The sequence below is a fragment of the Columba livia genome, chromosome 2, assembly GCF_036013475.1.
Source record: "Columba livia isolate bColLiv1 breed racing homer chromosome 2, bColLiv1.pat.W.v2, whole genome shotgun sequence".
In the NCBI taxonomy this organism is placed as follows: domain Eukaryota; kingdom Metazoa; phylum Chordata; class Aves; order Columbiformes; family Columbidae; genus Columba; species Columba livia.
The window spans coordinates 50,701,928-50,716,202 of NC_088603.1; the positions used below are offsets into that span (position 1 = coordinate 50,701,928).

General features: G+C 44.3%; 1 protein-coding gene across 1 annotated transcript in view; it reads right to left on the reverse strand.

Moving 5' to 3' along the window:
* Positions 1-14,275, reverse strand: part of AOAH (acyloxyacyl hydrolase) — an 83,471-nt gene that overhangs the window by 45,499 nt on the left and 23,697 nt on the right. Inside the window, exons 6-7 of the mRNA XM_065051843.1 lie at positions 7,865-7,924; positions 696-766 (exon numbers count right to left, since the gene is read on the reverse strand). Of these exons, the coding sequence (XP_064907915.1) occupies positions 696-766; positions 7,865-7,924 (131 nt within the window). The remainder of the gene's footprint in view (positions 1-695; positions 767-7,864; positions 7,925-14,275) is intronic.

The window sequence follows — 14,275 nt, forward strand, 5'->3', positions numbered from 1 at the left end:
TATTTGCAGTTTCAGTCAAATGAGCAGAAATTGGTGATAGAGTTGGTCTTGGCAGTCAAATTAGTAAAAATATTCTACTGATAATACTGATTTATTCTTAGATTTTCTTGACTCCTACTCCAACTCATGGGAGCATGTTGTCAAATATGCTCCAGGAGTAATAACCCAGCTGATGTCCTCAGCCTTTCTCAGAAACTGACTCAAAGTCAGCACTGGCATAAGTTGTTTTTCCTGCCCACCGTCCACTCAGCTTTCTTTGTACCTTGAGATTCTCCTGCACTTTGCAACTACCACTTAATTCATGTTCCTCACAGAGTTACATAGGTGTTGGTGTCCTTCCTGCACCTGAGCTGTGGGCACCCCAACTGTGTGAACAAATGAAACAGAGAAGTATCCTGGGCTCAGGAAATATCAGGAGAAAATCTACTCCCTCTTGGAATTGTCATATCTTTGAGTATGTCACATAATTGACTTCTGGGACCTGCTAAAATTATGCAAATATTTTAAGTATTGAAACATCTGTCTGAGGAATCTTACCTGAAGTCTGTGCAACCTCCCTCTATGCTACCTGCACAGTGGTTTTATGAAGGAAATCAACAGAAGCACGGGAAGATTTGTTAACTGAGGATGATTTTTGAAAGAAACAAATGTATCATATTCTGTTTCTGGTTAAGGGCTGAAAACTTTATACATACTGTTTAATCTTCTCACACAGGTTAGCCACAAGAGGAAATGTACATACACTTGAGAACCCCATGAAGCTCTTCTGGAGGGGAAGAAAATAAAAGAAGGATGCATTAGTTCACAGGGGCAGTGTGGCTTGTGATATTCAGCATCAGTAAAGTCCAGTCCTAAATCATGTATTTTCTGCCTAGAAACACATGAAAATTCCAACAGCTCTATTAAGGATGCTACATGCCAGAGGATTTTGACCTGAGGCAGCAGTCAAAGATTTCAATGGAACATTTTATAAACCAACTACTCTTGCTTTCAAAGAGCTATAAAAGTAAAAAGGAAGGAAGAATCTCTTGTGAAACTGCCTCCACTCATGTACCAAAGTTATTTTTTCACTCTTGTAAAAATTACTGTTCTCATGTTTGATAAACTTGGTGGTATCTGACACTTAGTGCAAAATTAGTGAAAGCAACACACCGTGGGCCATAAGGCTGGTTTCTGCATGCTCAGGGAATGGAAAAGGAAAGGAACAAACACAAAGAAAGGAAAGATGGGAAGATCCAGCATGTGCATAGAATGCCCTTGATTTTTAATGAGATTTTAACCTGGAAATCTCATAACTAGACTTTATCTGGTCAGAGCTACAAGTTGTAAAAGACAGCTGCTGCGTAATAAACTCTTTCAACATTGGTAGACCATAACCATGAGCCAATCCAGTTGAGGTCTCAGGTAAAAAGGAAGGTTCAGAAGCTCAAAGAGATTTTGTTAATGAATACTCAAGTTACAGAAACATTGTGCAGCATCAGCAATCAATCTCAAAACAGCCTTCATTCTGAGTTGATGTGGTCTTTAAACACCAAGAGCATTTGGGTAGTCTAAAACTACGGAGGGCTGGTCAGTGCACGGTCTAATTATCTGTATTCACTGAGGCTGCATTCAGCATGTAAATATGGAGCAAATGAGCAGATGGACATACTCATAACTTTATGCAAAGAAGGGTAATCATTTTTATTGACATAGCACTTAAGAGTTCTATCCTTGGACCAACTCCCTTGTGTTCCACACAGAAAAAAAAATAAGATGGTCCTTGCTTTAATAAGATTACAACCCAAATCTAACACAGAACAGAAGATAAATGTTGGATACAGCTCAGGAGAGGACAATGAAAAGCTGTTAATCACCATGAGGGGCAGTAATGCCAGCATATAAAGCTCTGAGTGATGAAGGAGAACTTCGAGGTCGCACTGCAGGGCAACGGGCCAGCAGTACCACAGTGAGTAAGGGATTGCCCTGCAGCTCCAGGAAAAGCAGGAGTGTGTGTGCCTGGGCAGGTAACAAGGGGTGATGGAGATAAGGGTCTCGCACTGCCCAGAGCAGGAGGTCAGCCACAGCAGTGTGTCATGACCAGGATATCAATATGGAGAGGAGGGCTGGGCTAGTGAAGACGGGATAGGGGCCCTAGTGCAAAAATGGTAGCCAACATTTGCACTGGTGGCTGAAGTGACCAAGCAACAAAGTGAAGATGAAAAAGAGTGGTAACCTGTGGAGGAGACCTACAGTGGAGGTGCAGCTGTAACACTGCACTTTCTGATGGATGACATGGAGAAATCAAAGGACAAAAAAAGGAGGAAACTTGGGGAGACAAGAAACCTGCAAAAGAACCCACTGATTGACTCTCTTCAGCTCTGTCCAACACAGGCAAATGACAAAGCTGAAGTCACACCAGCTTGGAGGGGGCCATGAGGTGGAGGGGATGTCAGTGGATTCAAAGGAGAAAGCAGAACACAGCTTCAAAAGAAGGGGATAGACACAGCCAAAAGCAACAGGGAGCGAGGCCTTTCCATGAGATGAAAGACCAACCTGGCCCCATTGCTGCGGCTCCAGTCACCCCATGCTCTTCCCCACCCATGTCCCTGTATTTAACCTTCCTGCCAGCCTGGATGCTGCAAGGCTACGTCCTGCAGCCCAGCAGGGACGCAGACCCCCTTTTTACTCTGTGCATGTGCATATGCATGGATGGCCAGCCAGGTAGAGATTGAAGGGTGCACAAGTGGGATGTCAGCTTTTCTCAAAGAGCTTTGCAAACCTAGCCACACCTTCCTGGAAAGAGGAAAGAAACCAGTTCCCCCACCTCCTCCATGTAGGAATAATCTCAGTGTTGCCTACAAAAAGCACTAGAGGCCCTTAAAGCTTTCCATCAGGCTAAGATTTGCAGGGTCTTAATTTGAGCTGCCAGCTTTTCACTTCAGCCTAAGTCACAGGATGCAAAGCCTTTGAAGTTAAGGTGTCTGGAGCTGAAACTGTGCCAGAAAGACAAACTATAGGGCTTGTAAGAAATAAATAAATAAAACATCCTTTCATTCTGCTCATCGGCTGCATTTGAAATCTGCCCTTTGTGGTAAGTAGAATAAAATCTTTCCTGCCCTTTTCTCAGCTGGTCATTTGAAGATTGTTGCTGACTGGATCTCTGTTAGTTTCAAAGGAAGACCATCCTGCAGTCCCAGAGACTGCCTAACTTGAGTGGGAGCGGTTGGCATGATGGTGCCCTGGAAGTGGTATGGGGGGTGTCGAGTTGGACTCCCCAGCCTACATATCCCCACAGCATGTGTGACAGTGAGATCTGAACATAATGCTTTGGCTCTGTCTGGAGATGTGCAGGAGAGCAGCTCACCTGCTCTTATAAGGTGTCTTGGTCTACTCTTGAAAGGCAGAAAGGAGCACAGGGTTTTAAAAAAGGCATAACCTTTGCATATGCATGTGTAAGCAGGGGAGTACAGGTGAGCAAGCACTACAGGACCCTTCCCAGCAGAGCCAGGCTATGATTGCAGTATGTGTTTTTTGGAGGAGACAGGTTATGAGTTGGTGGGCAGGAGACAGGTTCATGCTCCCCTCTGCCTTGCAATTCCCTTTCGCCTCCCTCTGTGGCTTCCCGCTTCTGCTGCTGGGTTGGGAATTGCAGGTACCACATAGTCATGACAGGATTGCGTGCATTGGGGTGGAGTCTAGTTGAAGGCCTGTATCTAGTGGAGTGCCTCAGGGGTCAGTACTGGGGCTGGTATTATTCAACATATTCATCAACGATTTGGATGAGGGAATAGAGTGTACTATCAGCAGGTTTGCTGATGACACCAAGCTGGGAGGAGTGGCTGACACGCCAGAAGGCTGTGCTGCCATCCAGTGAGACCTGGACAGGCTGGAGAATTGGGTGGGGAAAAACTTAATGAAATATAACAAGGGAAAGTGTAGAGTATCACATCTGGGTAGGAACAACTCCAGGTTCCAGTATAAGTTGGGGAACGACCTGTTAGAGAGCAATGTAGGGGAAAGGGACCTGGGGGTCCTGGTGGACAGCAGGATGACCATGAGCCAGCACTGTGCCCTTGTGGCCAAGAAGGCCAATGGCATCCTGGGGTGTATTAGAAGGGGGGTGGTTGGTAGGTTGAGAGAGGTCCTCCTTCCCCTCTACTCTGCCCTGGTGAGACCGCACCTGGAATATTGTGTCCAGTTCTGGGCCCCTCAGTTCCAGAAGGACAGGGAACTGCTGGAGAGAGTCCAGCGCAGAGCAACAAAGATGATCACGGGAGTGGAGCATCTCCCTTATGAGGAAAGGCTGAGGGAGCTGGGTCTCTTTAGCTTGGAGAAGAGGAGACTGAGGGGTGACCTTATTAATGTTTACAAATACATAAAGGGTGAGTGTCATGAGGATGGAGCCAAGCTCTTCTCCGTGACAACCAATGATAGGACTAGGGGTAATGGATTCAAACTGGAACACAAGAGGTTCCACTTAAATTTGAGAAGAAACTTCTTCACGGTGAGGGTGACAGAACACTGGAACAGGTTGCCCAGGGACCTTGTGGAGTCTCCTTCTCTGGGGACATTCAAAACCCACCTGGACACATTCCTGTGTAACCTCATCTAGATGTTCCTGCTCCAGCAGGGGGATTGGACTGGATGATCTTTCGTGGTGTCTTCCAATCCCTAACATTCTGTGATTCTGTGGTTCTGTGATTCTGTGTGCTTGCTCTCATTAAATGCTACAGCCATGACTCTATTTGTCATTCTTTCACTGCTGTTGCTCAAAGATGCCTCTTAGTGTCTTCTCCACCCATTAGAAAAGTTAGCACTAGAAGTGCTCACAGTGATTGATAACACCAATACTTTATAAATTGGCTGTTAACATTCCCTAATTACATTTGCTTAATGATTTTAATTTGTTTTACAAAAAAGAATAATAATGAGCCCTTAACGCTAGTTGGTGTTTGGTTTAAACCAGTCGCTCACAGGTAGCTCACTACTCTCAAAGAATGGAGACATTTATTAGATTTTTTTGGTGGTTGTAGCCACTTTCACTGCGTCTCTGTATCTGGAAAAACACCTTTTATTTTTCCCAAATCCACAATGATGCTAAGAAATGCCCAGTAAATACAATTGCCCTGGAAGCCAGACAGACTTACCATTCTCATTACCCATAGCCATAATCCTGCATGTTTTTTATGCTGCCAAGCAAAGATGGGAACAGATAACTTACATGAACCTCTTCACATGGTTTTCCCCAAATACATAATGGGGCAAAAGCAAGTAAAATATCAGATATGGTAAGAATAAGAAGATACAATTTGATGGTTTTGTCCAGTATAAGCCAAAGCATGTCAGGTGAATGTTTTCTCTTTGCACTGGTGTGGATGCATAGATGTCCCACACCACAGACAGGGCATTTCTGAATCCTCACCCACACAACCCTCTCACCAAGCAGCAAGAGCACCTTAATTTCTCTGGCCCTTGCTCACTGACGTGTATGTGCTTAGGCAGGTGAACATGATTTAGCAGCATTCAGTTTCTGCTGGTGATTTTCCTACCATTTCATCACATGATGCTGCTCTGGGATATGGGGCTTACGCAGGTGTAATACATGCTGTGCTCTCTCCTGGAGATTTTCCATTGTTTTTCTGGATTTGAAATGAAATTTACCGCAACTCAGCTGAAGGGGAAGTTGTAAGAGACAGCAATGCCTCTAGAAATGTTGGTTTTAAATTTTCTAGCTTTAAAATAAGCTTCAGCAAGGGTCATTACAGAGAACGTGCTAGCAATAACTGCAGGAGGGGCCCAAACAACCACATGATGCCTGTTTTAATTTGATCTGACCTTGTATTGTGAGTTTAGAAATACACTGACTGAAGAAACGCAACTATAACCAGGGCCTTGCTGCTTCTAGCTGAGACACAGTCTGCTCCTTCCTCCTGCTGCTAAATAGGCAAGTAGGAGCAGGAAGAGGCCAAGGGCATCATGATAGAGAGCAACAGAGACATAGAGTCATCAGGGCATCAAGCAGCTTTGAGGATACGGGAGAGTAGAGACAAGCTGGAAGGAGACCCCATTGCACCCAAAGATTGATGAAAACCATCCCACCCTAATCAAGGCCTTTCAGTACTTAAAAGGGGCCTATAAGAAAGATGGGGACAGACTTTTTAGCAGGGCCTGTTGTGATAGGACAAGAGTTAATGGTCTATAACTAAAGGAGGCTAGACATGAGGAAGAAATATTTTACAATGAAAGTAGTAAAACACTGGCACAGATTTCCCAGAGAGACAGCCCATCCCTGGAGACGTTCAAGGCCAGGCTGGATGGGGCTCTGAGCAACCTGATCTAGTTGAAGATGTCCCTGCTCATTGCAAGGTAGTTGGACTAGATGACCTTTGAAAGTCCCCTCCAACCCAAACTATTCTATGATTCTATGAAAGGACATGGCATGCATGGACATCAGAGGCCAGATGATGCCAACCATAAAAGGGACACAGCCTGATATGCCAGGGGTAGAAGCACATGTGAGGGACCAAAGGAGCCCTGTGTCCTAGGAAGCAGAACCAGCATGCTGATCCTTCTTCATCCCCACACCTGCACCCTGGCTCTGGCTATCAGAGAGAACCTCCTTGACACAGAGCATCTTGCTGCAGGTGTTAACATGAGGACTTTCACCCGGGGAAAGGGGTCTAGAAACTTCATGTAATTTGGGCAGAAATCTCAGGCCATCAGTAGCACAGTGCTGAAGAGGAAGGAAGATGAATAAGATCCTGCTGGTTGCTGTTCTGCGGGAGCTGAGACCCGTCTCTCCAGCACATTGGTTATTTCCCTGGCTTGGCAATTTGGCAATTGCCCAAAGGCTAATTAGGCACCTCGATTTTCATTTATGTGAGTAGCATCACAGTGAGGATTCAGGAAGAAGCAATTTCAATAATTTCTTCACAAAGAGCAAAAAGATTAGCTCTGCATTAAGTGTCTGAGGACAACTGGAAGCAAACTCCATGGCTGAGCTGACTCAAGTAAGTGAACCCAGCAGAATAAAAGCTGCTATTCCTTTCTCTGCTACCTTTTAAATATCCTCTATAAATCTGAAAACTGGTGGAGGTGATAAGATTTTAAATCCCAGTTCTCAAGTTTAGAGGCAAAAGAAGCCTCTTAAATCAATAAGAACTAGGCAGAATTTTTGTTCAGGCCATTGCATGAGTTTCAGACAACCCCAAAGTGCAACCAGTCACTGTTCTGAGGCAGCGGCTCAGTTCCTGAGGCTCCCTCTTACATAAGGCTAAAAGGGCAAAACAGAGATGACAAGGGACAAGGAAGAAGCATAAAATGAGGAGAAGAAATAATAAACACTGCAAGAATTTTGAAAGAACTAGGGAAGGAAGCTTTTCTAGATGAAAAAGCACAGGGCAAATCTCAATGGGAAATTCCTGCTTTTGTAAAAACAATCTAAACAAAATCTATATCTGTTTCTGTCTTATTTTAGGGCTGGCTGCCCCATCAAGGTGAGTTGGACTAGTACAAGTGAGTGTCTCAGCACAGAGTTGCACTATGGAGCTCACAGATAATATCCTCAGCTGCTGCATGAATTCTATTCACAGAATTTATGTCTTGGATGAATGTAGGCAGTTATGCCTACTCTACAAGCAGTCTGCATTTTTCATGAGTTTTTTTTCTGCTCTCCCCATACTTTCATATTTCTTCTCTGTCATCTCCCTCTCCTTCTTCCTGGTGTCACCTGATAGAGCAGATCCTATACCAGGTAGGAGAGAGTCAGCATTCAATTCGGTGATGAACAGGTGTGTTCTCAAATGGACATAATAAACACGGACTCATTCCTGATAAAATGCAAGTACAGTGAAAAAAAATCATAATGCCACTGATTTCTTACCAGATCCTTGGAAGTCTTCATCATCCTTTTTGCTTTCCTTATTGCAGTACTCAGCCCCACCTAGAAGAGCAAGAACAAAATTAAAAAAAAAAACAGATCAGCATTACAGTGTTCTACCAATTTTCCTGCCCATTTTCTATCATTTAAAAAAAATATATATCAGTCACAGAATAAAAATGATGTATGAGTGCACAAACTCATCATCAGTTACTTTTTATTGGACTAACAATCAATTATCTGATCACCCGCTATGAAACTCCAGTTGCAAGAGTTCATTTATTTTGCTCCAGGGCATCATTTATCTCCTCAGGAAAAGTCCAGATTGGTTAAAAAGCTGAGATTCATATCCTGACTGCACTGCATGAGCTGCAGAGGACAGACTTCTCTAGGGACTCCTGCTGAAGAACAACTCATCCATTAGATGGTCAGAAGAGGGCTATGCATGTGATGCTGGTCTGACTTGCTGCAGAAGGGTACAGAGGAAACATTTGGTCTTGCATGAATAAGGGTTATTCTCGGCTGAGGTTCATCTCAGCAGGGGAACAGCTGCCACGTGGGAAGGTACAAAGCAGGGAATAGAATTTGGAAGAAAATTTTCCTGCTTAGGATCTAGGAAGGTTAGAATTTATTCTGGAAATACCTGCCCTGGAGGGCAAGTTCTCCCAGACAGTGGCAAGAGTGTTTTTCTGTTGGGTTCATGCAAATTTGTGTTGAAGAAGCATTTTTGGGACTCTTGCAAAATTAGGTACTTATACCTAAATAGAAAGGGAGAGTGGGAGAACCATTGTAAGAAGAGACCTTGGAAAGGCATCCTTATCAAAGGAGAATGGGTTGGCCATCATAAGGCCGTGGGTTACAGCTACTGGTGGTAGAATCATAGAATTGTTTTGGTTGGAAAAGACCCTTAAGATCATCAAGTCCAAGGGTTAACCTAGCACTGCCAAGAACACCTCTAGACCATGTCCCTGTGAACCTCATCTTCATGTCTTTTAAACACCTCCTGAGGATGGTGACTCAGACTTCATAATTCCCAAAATGCCTTCCCATTTATAAGCATGCTCCTCAAGGAGGAGAGGAAATTTTGTGCCAGGGGCATCAACTGTGCATGCGAGTGACAGCCAGGGACCAGCGCCTGGCAACAGGAGGATGGATGTGCCACAAGTAGTGCAGCAGGGCTGCAGTTGAACACACAGTGATGGCTGCTTGTCACAACTGGGAATTGCCCAGCACTGCTGAGGTCCTGCTCTGGAGGCTTCCTCCAGGCTCTTCCACTGCAGAAACCTCAACCCATACACTTTTTCTGCCCTCCTGGTCCACAGCCCTAGCTGAATGTTGAGGCTTGGGGAGTAAGCAGGAGCTGTTTCTGCACCATGCTGTTAAGTGCTTACTCTGGCCTTATGAAGTGTGGCCTGTACCACAGTGCAGAAGGATCACACTGCCACGAGTGTTTTTCCTGTCACAAGGGCTCTACCCAGTCATGGAGGTGAGGAGATGCCCCAGACACGTTCATGCAGTCCAAAATGTTTAACAACTGCTTAACAACTGTGATGAACAGCAGTTTGTAAATTCAGCCACATCTTCCACAGGAAAAGAAGATCCCACATCTCCAATGAAAAAAAAATCTAGTCCCAGAGGTCTGGGAGGGTGGTTTAAGTTTGTGCTATGGGTGTCCTGCTCATGAGACAGCCAGTTGTTGAGTGCCCCTGAGATGAGCCCAGCTTGCAGACTTGTGTGCAAACTTCAGGCAAAAGCATTTAGTTTTGGCAGGATAACGCCAGCATGCTCCCTCCTGCTGCTCCCTTTTCACTTTTGGACAATATTCCTTCATCTCAATGATGATAATTGCCATATGGTGTCCTGCTGTTATTAGGGCCACATTTGCAGTCATATCTGTGAGGCACTATCTGTGTGATGGCCTCTGTCCTTCCCCTCAGCATCCAGCATGAAGAAGGCTGAAAATACCACCCACTTGCCCTCTTTGAGGAGAAATAACTTGTTCTGTAGGCTTTGAGGATAGTTTAAAAAATAAAATAAAATAAAAAGAGACAAAAATCAATTACTTTCAAAAATGGAAGGGAAAATCTGGTATATCAGAAACATGCTAGCACTTTGTTTCTGATAAAAATGGTAAGTGAGGACAAATTGTTCTGTCTGATGATGACCTGTCATCAGTCTCTCCTACAGCTCAGCCTAAGGACATAACTGCTAGCTTCATACCAAACAGGTCTGAGGGCTCTGAGGTAAAGTTCAGTACAAGTTTATATTTATCTGGCTGGAGTTACAGGAACTCAACATGGGGGGGAAAAACTATGCTTGGCCAAGTGGTAGTATTAAAACATTTGGAAAAAAATAAAATATCCCTCAAGTGATGGCACCTTTCTGAACAGCGTGCATGCCAGCTGGAATAGTAAAGCAGCATATATTTGCATTTAAAGCAACCATTACCAACATTTTTTTTTACTAGGGGTAAAATTTAGCATGTTATTATAGTTGATTTAGGCAGTGATCAAAGCAAATTAATTAACTGTGGTATTCAAGGGTCAAAAATTTACAATGAACAATATAAAGGGATAAGGAAGAATAAGAATAAGCAGCAAGGACCAGACTTCTAAGTTACTGGTTTTTAATATACATGTTACATTAATATATGTGTCACATTAATATATGTGTTTAATATATGCTTAATTCACTGTGTCTACTGGGTATGTCACAAACAGATGAGAGATGCTACGAAAGAACCAAGACATGGTTTCCTAGTTTCTTCCTCCTGGGCAACTGTTGTCCCCAAAACCAAACATGCTTCTTGCATTTGCCTTAGTTATGTTGTATGCAACCAGCTACTGCCATTTCTGTTATAAAATAACTCGAGACTTGGATGAAGAAAATGGCTTAAAATTGAGTGTGATGCATGAAAAATTTCCAGGGAGGCAAGTTACATCAATCCCTTTTTGCTGGGCAGGAGAGGAGAAACCTTTCTTGCTCTCAGTAGCAGCGCATGAGAAGCACACACTTCAGCCAGCTACAGCAATATTGCACAGAGAAAGCAAAAAACAAGGGAGGAAAGGCTGAATTGCCTCTGCAAGTAGAAAGTGCTCTCTCTGAAATGAGATCTTCTCCCACTGCAGAAGTTACTTCAGCCAGGACTCCAGGGTGGGTTGTGGAGGACTGGAAGCTGAAACACTCACCCAAGAGAAAACACTTGTGGTTTCATGGGTCACCTGTAATCCCTGGTTGACACCAACATGTCAAGCCTGCCCCACCAAGGGCCATACAGCCAATACAACCTCTCCCACTGCAACTCAGCTAACAAGTAGCCTCCTTTCTTGCCCATGGCATGACACCACCACCGAGAAAGATCCCAGTCTTCAGCAGCTGATGGACGAACTCATCGCTGCTACCCATAAGGTGTGCAGAGGTCTTGAGGAGCAGCAATGCCCCACATGCCAGAATCCATGCAGCCCCAATGCCCAGCACTACACAAAATATCCAATATCCTGGGGCTGGGGCAGTAGGGTCACTGAGATTTCGTTCACTGCTTGCTTTCAATGCTCTCCACAGAGCCTGTGTATTCCCAGTATTTAATTTTTTTTGCAAACAGATCTATTTCTCATCATAAACAAATGCACAGACCAACTTTAATTGTCTCTCATTCATCACCCTTGTTAGCTAGCTCTTTCCCAGGAGAGTGGATATTTACAAAACACTCGAGAAATTTTCCATTCTAATTCATTTTCTTCATCCTTATACCAGGAGTATACCTAGAAAGGTACCAAAATGCAGCAGAGCTTGTTAAACAGCACTGGCAAAACTGTGTTTTGTTCTACAACTCGCACCTTTAATCCTGCAGAGGCCAAGAGGGAATCTGTATGATTGCATGAGACAGCTCAACCAAACAATATGTGCTCTGGACACAAAATAGTGACCTTCCCTGCAAGCTCACATCTAAAACACGTGAAGCCTGACTTGGCTCTTTTTCCTCCCAGGGCAATTAGTCTCACTTCCGCTTATTTTACACCACTTGTTTCCTTTGGACTTGGACTCTGTGTATTCTGGATGAAACATTTTGATTTACTTTTTCTAGCTTACCTCTGCAAAACACAGTCAGTATCCACTGACGTTCCCTTGACCTCATACTTTTGTCTGCCAGTCTCCCACCCCGAATGCCACTGTGCCTGTGGGTCACCTGAGACTTGTTTTCAGGGGACCTGCCTGGAGAAGCATCTGCATTGTTATAACACAGCTGCACACAGCACACTGCAAACCCCACACCACCCTATTTTCTTTGGGTTTATTTGGCGGAAAGTTAGGCTTGTGTGGCTTGGTGTTTGGTTAGTTGGGTTTTTGGTTTGTTTGTTTTTGGCTTTGATTCTTATTGTAGTTGTTGTTTGGTTGGTTTGTTTTTTCATTTTATGTTCCGCCAATGAAGAGGAACAGAGGAAATTGTGAAAAACAAGTGAAAGAAGAACTAGTGCTCAAACTGTGCCTTCTGCTATTGCTTATCTATAGGTTGTTTCTTCAGGGCTTAGCTCTGACTGCAGCAGAAATAACTCACATTTCATTAGATTTTACCTGTTTCCAAAAAGAAAGACTGAACGGAGGATATCTTCCTCTCCAAGACCTATCCTGCCTCCCAGATGCTTGCTTTACAGTCTGTGGTCACAAAAGAAGGCAATGGATTCCTGTCACAAGGTCTACCTTTGGGTGGCAACCTGCTCTTATCAGGAATGCAGAAGCATTCTCTCCCCGGAGTTTGGTTCTGCCTCACCTCCTGGGAAGCAGTTCACATTTTCACTGAAAGAGAGAGAGGAACAAGAGAAAATAGTGGGAGTATTTTTATTTTATGGAACCCCAAATGCTTGCTTTTTTCCAAGCCAGAATTGTTTGGCTCCTACTTTGTCAAAGAACAGGCTGGCAGCAGTAATGTCCATGAGGGATGTAGCTTTTGCTTTTCACAAAGTCAGTGAAAGACCTGATAGAGGGGACATGTACCAGCACGAGTGCTTGTGGCAATGAAGCTTATTTTGGTAAGATAAAATGACATTAGCATAAATATGTATATTTTTGCTGACTTAAAATGACTCCCGGCAAAATCCTACTACTGGAGTTTAAGCTAAGGTCTGCAGCCACAAGGTCTCTGATAATCCAGAGGAGAAAACTGATGGGGAGCTGAAGAGGCACTCTGAAAGGCAGAAAGAAGAGCATAAGCTCCCTCCAACACAGACCATTTAAGATTGCCAGCAGCAGGACTTCAGTGCTGAAATTGAGCCATTATTCTGGCCCCAGCAAAATCAGTTAAAGTATTGCCATTTAACCAAACAGGCCAGCTGGCTTGAAACGATCTACTGACAAGCTGAGAACAATGTCCCACAAACCTGCTTGCTCCCAGGGCCAGAAGGGGAGCTTGGTAGGTAGTGCCTATAGCCCCTCACCCTATCTCAACCCTTTTTACTCGCTAGAGGAATGTCCCTGCATCATGGGACCTGTTGCAGAAAATGCTCCACCATGTGAGCTGATAAACTTTTTTGACTAAAAAAACATGCGGTCATCCTAAAACAGGTAGTTTGGATACCTGTACCCCCTGTCAGCATTTTGGAGTGGTGCTGCAGCAAATATGAGAGCATCTGCTGTCAATGTATCTTAAACCACAAGGCATATTATAGCAGCTTGAGATGCTGCCCAGTTTTCAGCTACCTATGGTAAGCCTAGACTTGTCATGAGCCATATTATTTTGCCTCCTGACTTGAAGGAACCCACAGTGTTGCTACTTTCATACTAATGATAGAGAGGAACATATCGCTGGGCAAGAAACATGCAGTGTAGATGTGCAGCCTACTCATTCACATCTACGCACAGTTCCAGCCCTGGCCCAGGCTCTGGTCTATGGGCCACTGATGGCAATTAGGGGCTCACAGGACCCCCATTATGAATGACATCTACTTGCATAGCCATGCCGGTAATCGAGGATCCACTCTTCCCCACCAGCATCAGGGGTCTCCTCCTGTCACTGTCCACCAGAGGGGTAGCCCACCTTGCCCAAGCCCCTGTGACGGAGTTGCCCTCGCCCAGGTTAGATGATCTCCTCCTCCAGCTTTGTGCTGAGAGCACTGTGCTCTGTGCAAATGAGCAACATTTTTTATTCATAATTAGAGTCAAGTCTCGTAGAACAATCACAGAGTGCTAATGGCTCCAAGTAGGTTGGCAAAAAATTAATTTGGGCTAATTTGTCAGGGACCAGGGAAGTATGTAATATGACACATGTATCATTTATTCAGCTTGCAGTGTCTCCTTTATGTAGATTCTTTGCAGGACCTCTGAAGCAGGGGCTCTTCCTTCCTCAAGATACACAGTCTTCACTGGAGCAACATCAAAGAAACAGAACAAAACAAACTACTGACTGAAAAAGCAGCTACA